The sequence below is a fragment of the Phyllostomus discolor genome, chromosome 7 (assembly GCF_004126475.2).
Source record: "Phyllostomus discolor isolate MPI-MPIP mPhyDis1 chromosome 7, mPhyDis1.pri.v3, whole genome shotgun sequence".
Classification (NCBI taxonomy): Eukaryota; Metazoa; Chordata; class Mammalia; order Chiroptera; family Phyllostomidae; genus Phyllostomus; species Phyllostomus discolor.
This window is the reverse complement of record NC_040909.2, coordinates 74106824-74125920: the sequence shown is the minus strand read 5'-3', so window position 1 is coordinate 74125920 and position 19097 is coordinate 74106824. Positions and strand designations below refer to the sequence as shown.

Here is a 19097-nt window from a genome sequence, read left to right as displayed (position 1 = left end):
GTAAATAAGCAGTAGCTATGGATAAACAGGGAGACTGGGGAGAGGGAAGCAGATAATAAACAATGCCCCCCACTGAACCCTGGCCCCTGGCCCACAGGAGCTGGGTGGCCTTCACTGTACTGGCTCAGATGAACAGAAATGTCTTTCTGTAGATTTTGCCTCATATGGTACTTATCCAGTAAGAGCTGCTTATAGTCTAATCTGACACTTGGCATAGGCCTCTTGGCTGGCACTGTCCTGAACATCATGTCCATTTATGTGCCCAGGATCCTAACTGGATTTGCTTAAAGACCGGATGACTTCCTTTGTTCTTGACCTTCAGAGATCCAGAGTGAGGGTGATGTATGATACCGAGGAGTCCAGTTCCTTGTAGTTCTCAGGTGGATGTGCCCCTCCTGGCAATTGTGTCCTCACGCAAGTTGATCATACTGCATGCCATGGTGCTCAGCCTCTCATATGCTTTCAAACACCTGGTGGACTAACATCTCTGTGGGCAATATTCAAAGACAAACAGCTACTGCTGTTCCTTTGGGCAGAGGCCAAAGAAAAGAGAGAAAAATGTTTCCAGTCCAGAGGCTGACTAAATTGCCCTGGGCTGGAAGACTCACAGAATTGAGTCAAATTCTAGCTCACTGCCTAGGAAACTGGCAGCCGGGTAAGCCCATCTCCTGCCCTTGCACGTTCCCAGGAAAGGCACACCACAGCCAGCAATGCCATGTCATGGTAACCCAGAAATCTGTGCCAGTCAAGTTTAAACTCTGCACATGACCTCTACATGAGGGTATATATACAGAATATACACAGTCACACAGAAGTGAGGATCAAAGTCTATCTATCACACAGACATAAACTGGTGTCACATAACCAGATCATACTAAACCACAGAAAATTATGAAATAACAATTCCTATTATAGCCCTGTCATTATTTTGTTTAAAAAGTAGATTTTATGGTATTTTGTCTATATAAAAATGTTATTTTGTTAAATATAGACATTTCAAATATATCAAACTTTAAACTCTGTTTTGGGATTTTTTCAGTTACTAATATACCAGAAAGTTCAATCAATAGAAGTGACATCCAGAAACATGTTCTCTAAGAGCCAAACTGTTATTGTCAAGATCACACCCAAAGACAAAGTATGACAGGCCAATGAGCCTTGCAATAACTTTGGGTATCATAGTGGATGCACACAGCATGGCCAAAGAATTATTACTTAATTGATTACTGAGTACTGAGTAATGATAATGAAGTTTTTCTTCCTATGCAAAGGATTTGGCAAGTAATCTCATAACTTTTATACTTTATTACAGAGATATTATAGGTAAATTATAAAATACAGAAAAGCCAAAAGAGAAAAGCAGCAAATATTTTCAAGGACATAAAATCCCTGTTTAAGCTAAAAGAATATTTTTTAAATTCTGGAGAGAAGGGAGTGTCTTTCTACATGCATACATTAATGTCTGCAGTGCACAGAGAGCATTCTATGTATGTTCCTCTGAACTACCAAATTGAATGAGCAATAATTGAAAGGGCAAAATAAACAAAATTCTCCTCCAGTGACCTTATGTCCTAAGCAGGTTAAGAAAACACAGAGATTACAAGCATTCCAGCACAAGAGCTTTACAGTGTAAGTAGGATCCTGATGTGGCCATAACATTAATAGTGGGGGCTAGAGTATCATCCCACAATTGTTCCAATTGTTCCTAAATTGTAAAAAGACTACTCACACAAACCTAGCGTTAGCTCCCCCATCACCAAGAATTATTCTGGAGAAATACCAAGTTATGGGACTTGAGAGCATACAGGAAAAGGTAGTAGATTATAGAAGGCACCATACAGAGCTGTTTTTAAAAGGTTCCAAATCTCAGACAAATGAACAGCGCTTTCACTAAACTACTATATAATCAAATGTAAATAATTTCCAAAATAATTCACCATTCAAACAGAAAGAAAAATTCAGATTCTCAAGTAAACACACAAATCCTGCATGAAAACTTAGTAAAGGCTCTAATTATGCTAGCAAAGATTTGCTTATCTCAATTAATAGCTTGGAAACAAATTTATTAATTATATAACTACATAAAATTTTCCAACCTACTATCCTTAACTGCTGGGTATAGTTTGTAGGTAGATATTTGTGCATACATAATTTGAAGGCAATTTGAATCACCTGTCTGATGCATAGGGGTATATAATGATATATTGTAACAACCAATTATCAATATTACCTTCTTAGATATCAAGAGATAGCTGCTTCTTCTAAAACTTCTGGATTAAATGAACTCCCTCGTCTGGAAATCAAGTTATTGACCATAGTCCATCCTTACTAGAAATTCTTCAGAAAAAATACATGTACGTTTTAAAATTTTTTCTATAATAGTACTTAATTTTAAATATATGTTAACAATGCTGTTATAGGCAAATAAACCACATTAACCTTTCCAGTTTTCTTTTATTTAGCTGCTTATTTTCACATATTTGGCTAACTCCCTCTGGAACATTTGGTGGAACAATGATTTATCCCTCATCCGCCTAATGGCTAAGAGAATTAATTTAACACCCAGAATATTCCTTTAAATCCACAGCTTATCTTATTCATCTTCAAAATTCACTCCATATTTTTAAGAGTAACTCAAATATACAACTCAACACTTGACATTGGAAAGAGCAGTAACCTTCAAACCAAACCCCACAAATGTAGTACATCTATCTCTTTCTTACAGGTAAAACACAGGGAAACAAATTATTCATAGCTACAAAAAGACCTGATTAAAATCTTTCATTTGCTGCAAAATGTGCATTTCCTTATTTGGTATAACAGAAATACAGTTTATTTCATTTAGTTCTATGTCCTGGCTGGATATTGTAAAATTAGAAGTCTAGAAGTCGACAAGATGCAAAATCAGACATGTCAAACAAGAAGTTTTATGATCATCTATTTCCATGACTTGTTTGTCCCAGGTTATTATGTGAAATCTTAATTTGTAGCCAAAAGTATATAATGCATATTATAGTGCTGTAATCTTTACTGTTTATAAGAATGATTAATTAATTAATTGAAGAAACCATAATTTAAAGAATTCATATGATGACACACTCTTTATATTCCATTTTCATATAATCTGCACAAAATAGCAATACTATATTTCTCAGCTAACAGTGACTCTTTTTACTTTTTCTAATAATTTGTATTGCAATGTAGAACTAAATGTATGGGATGAAAACTCAGTTTAAGCTAACTCCCAAAGCTCCAAATAAAGTTAGATAAGCAGAATCACACAGTTTAATTAAATACTGAAATTACCAGCAAAACAATTTACTCTGAGATTTGGATATATGCAGGCACAATGAAAGCATACGAAGTTAATACCTTCATTTCAGGCAAATACTTTATGAACTCCGAGATACTGTGATATGTCAACTGTGGAAACAACTTTACCCCAACAGCGGAAATAATGTCAGACTAGTCCTCACAAGGAGAGGTCAATGGGAACGTCTGGACATTGACTCATGCCCTACATAGCTCAATAAGGCTGCCCCTTGCTCCTGTGATGGGCTACCAGCCCTCTGAGCTACAGGACCCTCTCCCTCCCTGCATCTCTAGAGAACCAACCCAGGAGGCACCTCCTCCACTTTCAAAGACATCACCTTGCCTTTACTCAGGGTGGGGCCCAGGCTCCAACCCTCTGCAAGACTCCATGCCTGATAGATATGAGCTGGTAACTTCTGTGCCTCCAAGTTATCAACACACAGTGCGGGGAACCCAGACTCCCCAACACTTGTTGCCCAGACCTCTTCCTACATAATAATACATATGGAAGACTAATGCCATTTGATGACATTACACAGGCAGAATAACTCTGTGTGACTAAAGATTTTAGAAAGAATCTTTCCCTGTCTCTGTAGCCACCATTTTGTTCTGTCTTACCAAAACATCTTCAGTGAAGATCACACCCTCCAGAATGCAGTCAACACCTTTCCTGGCCACACACAGGAAAGCAACGCGACGTTTCTCTTACCTTTGCAGCCACTGAGGAGTTGGGTTTCTCCAGCAAGTCCCATAGCTTCTTCCTTTTCTCAGGGCAGCAGGTGTTATCGAACTCTTCTCCCTCCCGCTCTCGTATGGTCTCTGCCTCGCGCCTCAGTTCTTCGTTCATTTGCTCTTTCTTTTGGTGATACCTGGCTTGGCAACAGGACTCTAGGTAGATCTCATCGATACCCCAGTAATCAAGCTCCTGACCAAAAGACAGAGCACACATTTCTTCCATCATGTGGAGTTTCCCTGTCCGGTAGAAATTTAAAATGGAAGTGAAGGCGCCTGGATGCCGATCAAAGAAATACTCATTTTCGTTCAGATTGTAGTCATCGCACACCTCCAGGAGGCTCTCGTGCGTGTTGCAGTCTCGCAGCTTCCCCAAGCGTGTCCTGGGCAGGCGGTCCAACGTTCTCCACAGGACCTCATGGTTCAGGCCTCCCACGTTGATTTTAACTCTCCGTGAGCACGTTTTGCTCCGAATAATGTCTACAGGTTCTGGTGGAAGGGAGAGTGTTGACCTTGAAGCCTTCCTATTTAAGCCGGTGGGAGCCTTTTCAGCCATTTTGAGCTGAACACAGCTGCGGAGCCAGCGTCTTCCACAGAATGAGCCGTGGGAAAGTCAGAGAAAGTGACATCCCTCTGAGGCAGGCATTTCCACAGCCACACTGGAAAAAAACAACCACGATTTGGTTACTCGCAATTTTCCTAAAGCATTTCCTCTTCTATGTGATCACTCTGTCATTTATGCACAACCAGGAGGTATAATATAATATTGTGCACTTATGAGGATCTCAATCTTTGTTTTAAGATACAAGACAGATGGGAAAGACAACACAATGTACTATGCAGAACAGGCTGTATTCAATTAAATGAACCTATAGGTTGACAATTCCCAAATTTGTCACCAGAGACCCCTTTCTCAAGCTCCATACTAAAATATCCATGTGCTGATCACCTCTTTCTAGATAAACCAGATACCTTAAACTAAACTAACCACACCTCCAAACTGGCTACACCAGTTTCTCTTCCTTCTTCACCACAGATATGGTCCTCTGCACCCCCATGCCCAACCACCCAAGACAAAACCCTGAGAAATCCTGAGCCATTCAGCCATCCACATCCAAATCAGCAACAGGTGTTAGCTAACTGTATCTCCTAAGTGGGTAAGCCCTCCACCACCACTGCCCAGTTCCTGTTACCCTTGAACCATGATGCCGATTCAAACTCTCAGCATCTCTCACCTGCATTTTTACATCAGCCTCTAAACTGGATCCCAAACCCAGGTTTTGTCTACCTAAAGCCCATTGTTCATACAACTACTAGAATGATTAAGATACAAACTTGATCTTACCATGCTTTAAATCCTGCAAAGGCTAATCATTACTGGCAGTGTAAAGTCCACTTAGCCTTATAAGATCAGGCCTACCTCTCCACCCTCTCTCTTATCTTCCCTCATCACTATATGCCAGCCACCCCAGACTATGCACATGATTCTGTCTCAAGCTCCTGACCTCTCTTTATGACTATCTGTTGCTTGCTCTTCCAGACTCAGCTCAGACATCACCTCCTCCAGAAAGCTCTCCATGATATCCCTCCACTAGAAATTCTCTGTGAATGTGTCTTCTATTTCATCATGCCACTGCAATAACCCCTTTCTCACATGATGCTCAGTGCTCTTGAAGACAAAGACTATCTTCTGTTTTATTATATCCTTATCATTAAGCACAGTACTTACATATTGTGAGGGGTTAATAAATCTTAAATAATGAATCCATTCTTTGTTTTCCAGAATACAGCTGACAAAATATCTAGTAGGACTAATGTATGTAGTCAGAAAAACACATAAATGGAATTATTTGGATAACTTGCCTAAAAACCATCTGTGTTTATATGTCTGTGTGGATTTAGGATGTCAGCATCTGTGTGTGTGTGTGTGTGTATTTTTTGCTCCAAAGTTCTTTTGACCTTGTACCAATTCTTTAAGGTATTACTGCTCTAATATTCCCTCTTGTTGGTCCAATGTTCCTTATTCTAATCTATAGCAGAAAGCATCTTCTTATGTGGTCTTCCCCTACAGGTTTTTAAAGAAATTCAAAGAGCTTCAAGCAGTTCATCCAAAACACCACTTTTAATGAAAACACAATGTTTCACAGTCAATGGCTTATACCAAAGGGAAAAAGTTTTTAGATTTAAGAGTTCCTTATAATTAGAACTCTCTTTTAAGATACACGCCAATTTCTGCTTGTTTCTGGTTTCTCCACTCCTAGTTATTTCTCCATCTAGAAACCAAGTATCCTCTCAAGTGAATGTAAGTCAAATTTATGAGAAAAATATAGATGGACTATATAAGAAGTACTTCAAATATGGTTAATACATACACTCGAATTGGGAGTTTTTTCAACTAAATATTTGCAGAAATATTTTAAGCATATACATTCAGAGTTTGTTGCAGAGATGCCTATTTTTACAAAATAGAATTACAATGACTGAGTAACTTAAATTCTCTGAATCTCAATTTCTAAATCTAGAAAATGAGGGTAATAGTATGTACTTCACGGGCAATATTATGACAATTAAATGAGATAGTTTATGTGCAGTGCTCACCACAGAGAGGTATATCAGAACAGAATAAGAAAATTCTTTCTCCTTTAAGTTTGGTTTCTAATCACTGGCAGAAAACTGAGGTTAAAAGTGATACTAGTATCTAGTCAATAAATGCTAGCATTACACTTTTCCTTATGTGTATGTTCTATCTTCTCAAGTGAATTATAAACCTCTGATGCCAAGAACTGTTGTTCCCACCTTTTCTTTGCTGAGCACTGTACCTACACATAATAGGTGCCTCATATCATGCATCTCTAATGCCACCGATCCCCATGTATTCAGGTGACAATGCACTATATATATTAAAACAAAATTAAGTAGCAATAGACCTCTAAACTGAGGTTTTTTTAGGGTCAGGCAAAACTGATGAAACTATTAGAAAGGTGGCAATTCCAGTGATGAATCTGAATGTCTCTCTGCCATTAAATAACTTGGTTGTAGGTGCCAATAACATCTCAGCAATCCCTATAAATTATGTGAACAGTCTCTGTGAACAGTAAGCAAGAAGGCCAATCCATTTTAACTTGGCTACAAATAAATATAAAATGAATTTACTCTTTAAGGAATATCACATCTTATACTAATGTAAAGAACACAAATGGTTTTTGAATTGATTATATTATCAGATGAGAGTTTTTCCAGAAAAAGTGAGAATAATCTCCAATGTGATACAAACACCTCATGTCTGTGCTCAAGGGCTTAGTGTGACTTGCTTTCTTATAAGTCATTACTAAAAGTATAAATGCTACATCATAGTCACTGGTAGGTCACCCTTTCTCTCAAATAATTTCACATTCATGACTTATAGTGAATTTTCCTTTCTGTAGAGCATGTGTTTCAAGAGAAGAGAGGTCATAAGAGTTAAATTTCAAAATATCTTCTTTACTGATCAAGAACTTTCTATTATAAGAAATCCAGTGTTGATTACAAAACCCACAGTAAAAGACAGACTGAAATTCAATGCCCTTTCTACAAAGCAAGGGTAGAGAAACTCAGAATAAGAGAATATGGCCTGTTGATTTGATTTTCCTAAAACCTAATGATGATGTGCTCTGATTATTGTAGCTAAAATTTTCTTATTCTCCCTTGGCAGAATGTTCTGCTTGTTACCTGATAAGAAGTAGAGGCTCAAAGGCATAAGTTCTTGAGCAGTTGAAGAGCTGTGAACAGCTCCACAGCATAAGCCCAGATCAGTAGTACCTTTGAAACTCACTGGGCTTTTCCACCTGCCTGCCTGTCATTATTCTCCCTTCTCTCTCTTCGCCTGTGGTTTTTTCCTCCCACTTTACCCTGTCTCTATTTCTTCACACACTGCTTATCTTTCTTCCATTCCTCTCCCTCTCTTATCCTGTTCCCTAAATCTTTCTATCCTCACAGTCCCTTAACCAGCCACAAAACCAAACTCTATTCATTCAAACTTATACATACTTCATAAAGTTCTCTATATCCTTGTCATGAAAACCTCCTGAGCTGAAAATACCATGTCTCTCTCCAGAAAAAGAGAGAAACATCTAAACTGAGATCTTTTTTCATGAGTGGTCATATGAGATCACAAAAGGGAGCTCTGCTCTGAGGCTCAGGACCCTGGATCCAGGTGGACTGACCTCTGCCTCCATGTCTCTTTTGTGATTGAACTTCAGTTCCCTAACCCATTAAACAAGGGCATTTCCATGTCTGCAATCCTGTGCTTTGCTATGACACTTGCTGAATTCTTTCCTCCCTATGATTCTGTGGCCTTTACCACCCTGTCCCACCAATCACCATCCTCATTTAGATAGAAATAAACATCATGCTATCTCAAAGCACATGAAAACATTCTTTTGAGTGTAGTTTCTTAAAAAAAGGTGGTTTTCATATTTCATTTTGAGAACCCTTTGAAATTTATCAGGGTTCGAAACAGACTACCTTTAAAACATCATAAAAGTTTCATTTATTTTACTTAGTATTTAGTTGCTTTTCTATATTTTAACTTTTCACGTTTAATATATGTTCTTTCTGTCATACTAATTTTACTTCTAACAACAAATCTGTCAGCTTCTGCTGGGTTAGGTATCATGACTTGCCATTCTTAAGTGCTTGAAAAAATTATGTTTTTAATTTTAGTAGTAAAACTGGGTATACTGCTGTATTTTCTCACATATAGTTTTATAAGCGAATTCCATAAGCATTAATCATGTAATTCAATTTAGTACATAAGTATAATACAAAAAGTAGTAATTCACTGTGTAGATGTTATACAACTTGTAGAATTTATATAAATAAAGTCAGTTATAAATAGAACACACATTTTTATGTCAAGGGAAGAATCTCAGTAACTCTTTTCTTTGGGCAGTTTGTTGATTTATTTCACTTCATTTGATCCATTGAAATGCAAAGTCAAGCTTTCAAGAGTCCAGTGCAATTGCGTAAACATTCCTTCGTTAGGCAGTTAGAGAAAAATACCACTCCTTAAACAATAAACAACAACAAACATTCTGAATTTGCACAGCTGCACCATGCTCCTACCAGCAGTGTGAAATTATGCTGCCACCCATTTAGGGCCAAACCTGACAAAACACAACTTTCTGATCATGGCACCATAATTACAGCTTGAGACTGCAGGTTTGAAGGCAGCAGGGGGAGGGGAGTAATATAATCTCAAAAATACTACCATTATGTCATATACTTGACACTTCCTTAGTGTGGCAAGGCGGGATAAGTCCCATGTATGATCCTGTAAAGATGAAAAGTGGATCTTTCTAAAGATCTAAGTGTTTAACATTTCCTTTCTCTGTTGCTAATACACACTGAACAGTATTTGCAAACAAGCAGCTCTGAGACCTTTAAGTCTAAGTCACTCTGTGTATTTCTTTAAATTTTCATGTATGGTTTTAAGTAGTAAATGCATCTTTTTTCTAACAGCTATTTTTGTTTCAGAGAGCCACAAAGATTATTTGCAGTAAATATGTGGAGAGTAAGGCACTGAAACTGTTAGTTGGATAATCAATCAATGTTTTAAACAAAGTACTCACTGAAATTTTAAAAAGCACCTCCAGAATTTACTAATAAAAAACTATAAAATTATAACAAGTGAAAAACAAGCACATGTATTTGAAAAAGGTAGGTATTATTTTAAAGTAAGGCTTTAAAAACATAAAGTAAGGCTTTAGAAACTTTTAGCTGTCCTAAGAAATTCAACAAACCTGCTGAATTACTTTAGAACCTGATCAGAACAGCATGGTAATTATGAGAGGGAAGGGGGAGGTGAAAGAGGGTAAAGGGGGATTAATGGTGATGGAAGGAAACTTGACTTGGGGTGGTAAGCACATGATACAATACAGAGATGATGTATTATAGAACTGTACATATGAAACCTACATAATTTTATTATCCAGTGTCACTCTAATAAATTCAATTAAAAATATTAATGAATTTTATACTGTGCATTGTTTTTAACATGTCAAATTCTAGTGATAACTAAAACATTGTCCATGTCTTCAGAAAGGTGGTAGGTGGTATTTTTCTGCAGTCAAAGGCTGCTAATATCAATGTGTTCCTCGATTTTAGCACAACTGTTTACTCCTTAGATTAAAAAAAAAGTCCAGGACTTTTATCCTTGACATAACCGATGCTTTTTTTAGATACACTCAAACAAAATCCTAAAAGCTTTGCTTTCGGTGGTCAAAGGAAGCATTGTGTTGCAGTAAGAAGAGAAGATGACAAGTAATAAGTAGAATATGTAATATGAGTATCTTTCAATAGCATAGATGTCTCCAAACAACCAAATTTATAAATAAACTATTTTATTTGGATACATTATATAATTTTTATTCATTAGAACAGAGAACTATATAAAGAGTTAGATCCTATATGTGTTTGCTATAATTACAGAATAAAACATTCAGTTTGTCTTTTGAAAAATGACCTTTATAAGACATAACCAACAAAAAAATCCTTCTGTACTCTGAAAAATATAATTCTGATGTTATAATGCATCTTACACATTTATAAACTACCAAATATAGCTGTCACTGAAAATTTTCAGTCTGTTTCAAAACACACACAAAAAAGCTCAAACTTTTATATGAGCATTCAGCCATTCGGCTGCTGGAGGGTTTTCTATTCTGAAGGTGAACGTGCCCTTTACATGGGGGCCCAAGAAGTGTTCTTTTCACTGTCTCCTTTTGCAAAAGTCTTCCCAGTGTCACAATGGAGTGAAGGGGGTAAATACAGATGAAAGGTGATGAGACAAAAGGGGAAAAAGCAATGAAGAGAGGAACTATTGGTGCCACTGCAAGGGATGTGAAACAAGACTGGGCCACCCTATAATATCCTGATTAAAAAAAAATCACAAGCTTCGCTTGCTACCTGGTGTTCTATGTGGATAACACAATCTTCTATTTGTGTAATTAACTTAAATTTCATATTCTTCTGGATGTCTTGTCATATTAGTTAGATTAGGCCTCTATGAAACCAAATAAAAAATATTTATGAAGTTTGGATAGGATTTGAACATTTTGTTGGGTTTCTTCCAATAAAATTAGCTTTTAGATCATGGGATGATTGGTCTGGAACATTCAGTAGTAGGATTCTTGACAAGGGATGATTCTCAGTTTAGTTCCATTTAACAGTAAACATACAGTTTCCATTTGCATTCCAGCCCCTTCCTTCTCCATAATCAACACATTATAGGCCATGTGGCTTTTTAGAAGCTCAAATACTGAAGTCTGATTTGAGATTAGTCTCTGTGACTTAAACATTATACCATGCTTTACATATCCCCATTTTTGAAAAGTAGAGTCACAGATCATGGCAGAAGGAAGCCAGTATCTAATCTTTCCTTATTTACAGCTTTAAGAACTGAGGTCACGTGACTTGGCTGACCTCTGGTAGTTACTGAACTTGAACTGGAACCAGATCTGTAGATGCCTATAGAAGTCTCTTTCCATTATACCCCATTACTATTCTTTGCTTTTCACCTTCTAGTCAAAAATTTTGAAAGCTTTATTTATTTGTGTACCCCCATGTTAAAATATTGATTCCAACTATACACATTAAACTTCATTGTTTCCTATATACTGTTTGTTTCTTTAAAGAGCAATGGCTGCAGGCCGGCAACTTGACCATTTTATGAAGAAAGGTGCACTTCATAGAATTGTTTTCATGACCTCCACTTCCCTAGTACCAGTGTTTATGGTAGCTCCCTCCTTCTGCTCCTGATCCCTCCAGTCACTTCTGCACATTGCAGCCCCAACACCAGCAGATCAGGGCCATCTCCTGTAGAAGACACTCCCACACTGCCTTCTCTCAGGATAAAGACACAATTCAAAGACTTGTAAAGTCTGTCCTCTACTTACTTCTGCAGTTCTATCACCTACTTTGCTCCCTCTCACTCTCTCTGTTTTAGTTTTTTCTTTCTTTGCATGTTCCAGGCTCTCCCCACCATAGGGAATCTGCATACCTATATTCCCCCCTCTTCATCTGCTGATATAACAGGGATCACATCTTAGATAGTCCCCTGATTTCCTTGATTATATAATAATTCTCCTGTTTTAAGAACTGATATATTCATAATATCAGCTGCCTTTTACCTGGAGCACTTGTCACAACAGTAGTTTTATATTTTTGGAGATGAGCATTTTGATTATTTGGTTAATATCCAATCTCCCCACTAGACTTTAAATTCTTTGAGGGCACGGATCACATTTGATCTTATTCCTTATTTTATCCCAAGTGCCTGGCATACAATAGACACACAATAAATATTAGTTGAATGAAAAAGTAAATGATCAGATTTCTATTTTACTTAAAAATCATTTTCCTCTCATCCCAGCTACCTCACATTACACGCCACTCCCAAAATCCAATATGACTTTCATATATAAAATGCTCTTTTCTATATTCTCCATATGTTGAACTCTTACTCATTACTCAAGGTCAAGAACAAATATCTTGTCTAGGGAGAATTAATCTCTTCTGCCACAATAGGCTAGAAGTTTGTTCTATCCATTATAGTGTTTTTCTCATTGTAGCATAACTATTCACTTAGAATTCTTTCCTATTTGTTCATTCTGCAAATATTTATGAAGCCTTACTCTGCTGGAAGAACAGTCTCTGACATCACGAAATTTATTTTCTAATGGAGGTAGATAAACATTCTATATACAAATATACCAGCAACAAAGTATGACTCACAACAGCTACAATGGAGAAGGAGGTACACGTGAGCTTTAACTGAAAACACATTCTTGGCTGTGAGTACTTAAAAGTGATGAACATGTCTTGTCCATATTTGCATCTTTGGTACACAAGTGCTTAAGAAATATTTGTGGACTACCCAGAAGAACAAGTGATTGAGTGAATAATGAATTTCAAAGCACTATTATCCTCTTTGTTTTGGTTAATATCATCAAATATCAGTTTATTGTGGTGACTTCTAATTTGCTTAGTTCTGCTGGCCCTGATTTGCCCATTTTAACAAGGCCTGTGTTCAAAATAAGAGCTAGATTTACTGGAACAACATAGGGAAGAAGTGATGAATTATATCTCTCCAATAATTACTTGCTGACCCAAAATGAAATATGTTGCCTCAAAACACTATTGGACCCAGTAATATTCTAGTGGATCCCAGGTAACCACTGACAGGGAGGCACAGAAGCAACTTCTTCCCTGTTAAGATATTGGCAAGATTGCCTCCAAAGTCCCTTCTATCACTGAAATTTTAAGGGTCAATGAGATTTTTGTATGAATACCTCATATCTACACATTCCCTTGGAAAGATGACAAACAGGAAAAAGTTCAAGCCTATAAATTTCTTAAATTTAAAATTTGACAAGAGTGAATTTCTATTTCACAGCTTCTACTCACTCCTAGGAAAAATATTCAAGCCAGCAAAGCCAATATGATAAAATTTCTACCAATAAAAGAATAAAGAAAAACTGTCAAAGTTAGTGAATCCAAATATTTTTTAAAAGATGAGCTTATATCTTTCAACAATGACCTTTTCTTTTTCTAAATAATATAAGTATTGCTGTATGAAGACCTTAAAAGAAGAGCAAAGTTGTCAAAGGAATGACCCTACAGTAATGGAAATACAAACAGAGCAGTATTTGGGTCAGGAAAATAACTTAAGGTGAAGGGCAGAAATTTTTCCCACTGCATTCAAATCACAATAAGTAGGTGGCCACATCTTCAGACTCAAAGCAGACTGCTGACAAAACTTACCCCAAGATAATCAGTGTAGTCACATCCATTGGTACCTTTCCTGACTGAGCATATTTTAAAAAAAATGGTTTCTAGATTCCAGCATGAAAAAATATAGTGTCTAACAAACCAATGGGCTCCTTCATTAATGGAACTAATTTAAAATATCAGAATATGTCACAAGTATTTGTACGCTTGATATTTTTTTGGTTCATTAAGGAGAAAAGGGAAGAGGTTCACTGAACTATAGACATCCAACTCCACGTCCCTCAGGAACAATGTTTTTCACTCACCCTGTCATCAATGAGGATCATTAAACAACATTTATTAGCATCCATCCGTGAATGGCACTTTATAAATATTCCTCCTCTCATCACTGCCCCCTTCTTAATCTACCATGTGTCTCTGTTGGACAAAATGCTAGGAAACTACAATGATAATAAATAATTGATGGTAAGAACATTAAGGCAGATGGATAAGATGACCTACTGGCATCTATGAATCTTAGAATGTTAAAATTTACTGCTAATAATCTAATTTAGCACAATTTGATAAGCAAATAGAAAAGCATTTGATAAGGAAAATGAGCTCAGTGTATTCCATCAACATTTTCTAAAATAAAAATGTGAAAATTAGGGACCACAGATGGACTGACTAAAGCCCCAAGTTCATGTGACTTGTACCAGATGATACAGGCTTGAAATAAATAATTCAAAAAACATTGAGAAAGAATCATAAAAATTATGATTACAATAGTATAACAGGGAATGTTATTTTGGACCTTACGTGAAAATATTCAGAAATAAAAAAGAGCTATTGTTTTCATTGAAAGAAGTAGCTTCATTAAAGACAGAGAAATCATGGATGTTTCCTCCTTTTTTTCAGTTCTTCTTTAATGCTGTTATACTATTTATTTTTTTTCTTTAGAGAAATTCTTCTAGATTTGGAGAAGGTGATATCTGAAGCATTCAACTCTGCAAGCCCTCTGTAGTCAGGATTCTAATAAAAGAACATGTCTACATAATGAAAGCCATGGCTATGGGATTCAGATTTGCGATCTGAACTTTACTTCAGCTTAAGATCAAAATGTCCACAACTAGAAATTATATTTCCTAGAAGGTAGGGATAGTCCTGGAGTTGTATCTAAAGGAGAGCCAAAGTTGTGATCTTTGTGAATTTTGTTAATAATTACCATTTTTACCATCTACAACGTAATGAATGATTAGTACAGCATACAGCCACTGGGCTTATTCCATTTAATCCTCATAACTAGAATGCTCATTAATTCTCAACCACCTGGGGGTCAGTATTTTGTTTTTCATTTACAGAAAAGAAACTGAGGATCAGAAAGGTAAGTTCCTTGCTCAAGATGACACAACTAGGAAGTACCAGTTCCAGGATCCAATCCAGCACTATCTTAATTCAAAGACCATGTTTTTAACCTCCTATAATGCTGACAATTTCCCTCGAATGGCAGGATTCTAGAGGCCTCAGAATGATAAATAAATGGAAATATGGCACCAATATTGAGCAATCTTTTTAGCGTGCTATAGAAGGAAAGAATGAACCTAATTAATTCCTGTACCATTACATCCATTCCTTGGCCTGTGTGGCATGCATAAAATATATTAAAGGTCATAATTTTCTGTGGATAGAGATGGTACCATTGGGAACTCTTTTGGCAATTCTAAATTTTTTAAACTAAACTAATAAATGCTAGTATGTGACTTTCAAAACTAATGCTATTAGCCTCAGTATTAGAGATTTATAGTAAAGATACATGCTTAAATAGTACTTTTTAAATGTTGAAAATATAAAATTCACAGTATTTGAAAGGACAACACTGGAAGATTCAAATGATCTTCCCAGGGTCCATTCAGCATTAGGGCTAGAAACCAGATCTCCTATTTCTGAAACCATGTTCTTCCCAGTAGCCCTTGGCACCTCAGGGCATCAAAAATAAATATAAAATTAAAACAATGGAAGAGGAAAAAATGTGAAGCAAGAGCAATCGAGCTACAGGTATCCCCTACTTTCCTAAAATGCACTTTGCAAGCCACTGGATCTCTGAACTGTCTGAGAGCAGCTGTCCTTTATCTCAATTTATTTTTTGTATTTGTTAGCAAATGTGTCCTAAGGTGATTGCTCCTTCATTTTACACCATTTTGAATTACAAAAGGCTTCACAGAAATGCTCTATTCTCAGATAGTGGGGGACACCTGTATCTCAAATCCAGTTAAACCTATAAATACTGAAGAGTTGAACCTAATTATTAATGATTCCTGACTGCACCACAGTCTGTAGTTTCTGCTATTCCAGTAAGGGCCAGAATGGAAAAAGATCACGAACTATAAATAACACATACTGATTCAGAGCCATTATTCCTTTCTCATTCCCTCTCTTCCTTCTGAAACAATGCATTACTTGGCCATGATTATATTGTACATTAAGTACAGAGGATACAAAATTGGGTAAAGCAGCTCTTGCTCTCAAGGAACCTACAGAAATACTACAAAGGAGACATATGAAGGGCCCAGAGACATATGAAAAGATGTTCAGCATCACTAGCCATCAGAGAGATGCAAATTAAAACCACAATGAGATACCACTGCACACTGGTCAGAATGGCCATCATAAACAAATTAGGAAACAACAGGTGCTGGTGAGGCTGTGGGGAAAAGGGAACCCTAGTGCACTGTTGGTGGGAATGCAGATTGGTACAGCCACTGTGGAAAACAGTGTGGAATTTCCTCAGAAAACTAAAAATGGATCTGCCTTTTGACCCGCAATTCCACTGATGGGACTATATCCTAAGAACCCTGAAACGCCAATCCAAAAGAACCTATGCACCTCATTTTTCATAGCAGCACAATTTACAATAGCCAAATGCTGGAAGCAACCTAGTAAATGAGGGGATAAAAAAACTGTGGTACATTTACAGAATGGAATACTACACAGTAGAAAGAAATAAGGAGCTCCTACCCTTTGTGACAACATGGATGGAACTAGAGAGCCTTATGCTAAGTGAAATAAGCCAGGCAGTAAAAGAGGAATACCATATGAGTGGAACCTAATCAACAAAACAAACAAGGTGGCAAAATACAACCATTGAAATAAAGAACAAACTGACAGTTACCACAGAGGAGGCGGAGAGGGATAATAGGGGAAGGGCCATCAAAGAACATGTATAAAGGACACCTGATCAAAGCCAAAGGGGGTAGGTTTGAAGGTAGAAGGCAGGGATGGGTGGAGCGGGGGGGGGGGGCCTGGTGGGGTGAAAGTGGAGACAACTGTATTTGAATGACAATTAAAAATGCTTAGAAAAAAAAGAAATACTACAAAGAATATTATAGAAATTTTTAGATTTGTGCACCTATGTAAAGCATTCTCCCTGATGTAAAGGAACAGAGAGGGATAAAGTACCAATAAATGATGCAGATGCCTGAATTCGGGGGCTTTGTAGAATATAATCCTCATTTATGAGAGCTACAGCCTTAGCTACCACTTTGAATGTTAAAAGCTCTTTGAGAAATTAAATGAATTAATGAATTGAATGAATTATTCCATGAATTTGTTCAAAAATATTTATTGAGCACCCACTACATGTCAAACACTAGGTTCCAAGTCTTATAAAATGCCTAAAAAATGGCTTCATAGATGAAGAATAACAGTCTTACAATTTTAGATTACTATGTTAAACTTGTCTTATTAGATATAAGATGGTAATGATAATGAATGTTCACCCTTAGCTTTCACTGTGTAGCAAAATTACAAGATGTGTTTTTAATGAATGTAGCACACATATTATGTTTTTCTGACTTCTATTTCAATTAAAATGGCTTAAAATATCAGGTGGAAAGCTTTAACTCTAGTAATCCAAAAATACTTTAATCAGAAAACTGTTTTATATCTAATTAAAGTATACTGTTGCTTATTTTTCTTCTAACTCTGAAAAATGTTAGCAAATATGTATTCTGATGCCACAATAATTTAATATTCAAGAAAACTTAAACCAGGTTTGTTTTACTGTTCTGTAAATAAATAAATTGAAATAAATGACTTCTAAGATTCTCAGAGTATCTACTGATTTACCTAATTTTCATGCTGGAATTCAGCCATAGGCATACCATTTATCCTGGAAATTTCTTAAATTACAGAATAATCATGGTAGACACACAGATTGTATGAACTCAGAGTAACCCAAGACTTGGACTGTCCCTGTGACATCATATTTTTCCCCATTCTAACTATGGGGTGGTTTGATAATCCCTTGGGTTTCTAAACTGATTGAGGTTGGTCTGAGCAAGGCCTGATTTAATTCCTACACTCAGTTATGGCCTCAGAGGAGTATCCTGGGGGAAAAGAATCAAGTTCTAAACCAGAACCCAAGACATTCTGATCCATCTCTAACTCTGTCTGAGAATCCCAAAAATACTTTATAAGGAACTCATCAAAGCCCAATCCCTAGGAGATATGACTAATAAGTTTTAACAATTTAAGAAGGGTGTGTGTGTGTGCACACGCACACATATACACATACATCCAACTTAGGTCAAGTTGTCCAGTCTGTCTGAACAGCTGATTTTTTTAAACCTGTAAAACAAAAGGAACACACTAATGATAACTAAAACCCCTGCCAGCTACAACATTCTGTGACTCCTCAAGTTAGATCCCTTTCTTCTACCTATTCAAAATGGTAGTTAATGAGGCAAAAATTTTCAATAAAAAGAGAGTACATTTCAGTTTAAATTAGAGGCTAAAAATCTAAAGGCATATTGTAAAGAAAAAGTTAAGCCCTGGCTGGCATAGCTCAGTGGGTTGAGCGCAGGCTGCGAACCAAAGTGTCGCAGGTTCGATTCCCAGTCAGGGTATATGCCTGGGTTACAGGCCATGACCCCCAGCAATCGCACATTGATGTTTCTCTCTCTCTCTCTTTCTCCCTCCCTTCCCTCTATAAAAATAAATAAATAAAATCTTAAAAAAAAAAGAAAAAGTTTATGTTAGACATGAAATTTAAAGAATTTAATAACAATTGTTAAAATGGGGGAAAAAACAGTGTGAACCCAAGACCTTAAATAGAAATATATGTATAAATATGTATATTTATACATGCATTTCTATCATTGTAAGCACCCCAACTCAAACTGTTTGCTCATCATCAACATTCATACACACTTCTTTCCATCAAAAAGAACAAGGTGACTAATCCTGAGCAAATTGTGATAAACAGAATGTAGCATCTTGTTGTGGTTAAAAACGTAAGAACATTTTCA

General features: G+C 36.6%; 1 protein-coding gene across 1 annotated transcript in view; it reads right to left on the bottom strand.

Moving 5' to 3' along the window:
• KCNB2 (potassium voltage-gated channel subfamily B member 2) overlaps positions 1 to 19097 on the bottom strand; it is a 388070-nt gene that overhangs the window by 354659 nt on the left and 14314 nt on the right. Inside the window, exon 2 of the mRNA XM_028518565.2 lies at positions 4022 to 4703. Coding sequence (XP_028374366.1) covers positions 4022 to 4600 — 579 coding nt within the window. The 5' untranslated portion in view covers positions 4601 to 4703. The remainder of the gene's footprint in view (positions 1 to 4021; positions 4704 to 19097) is intronic.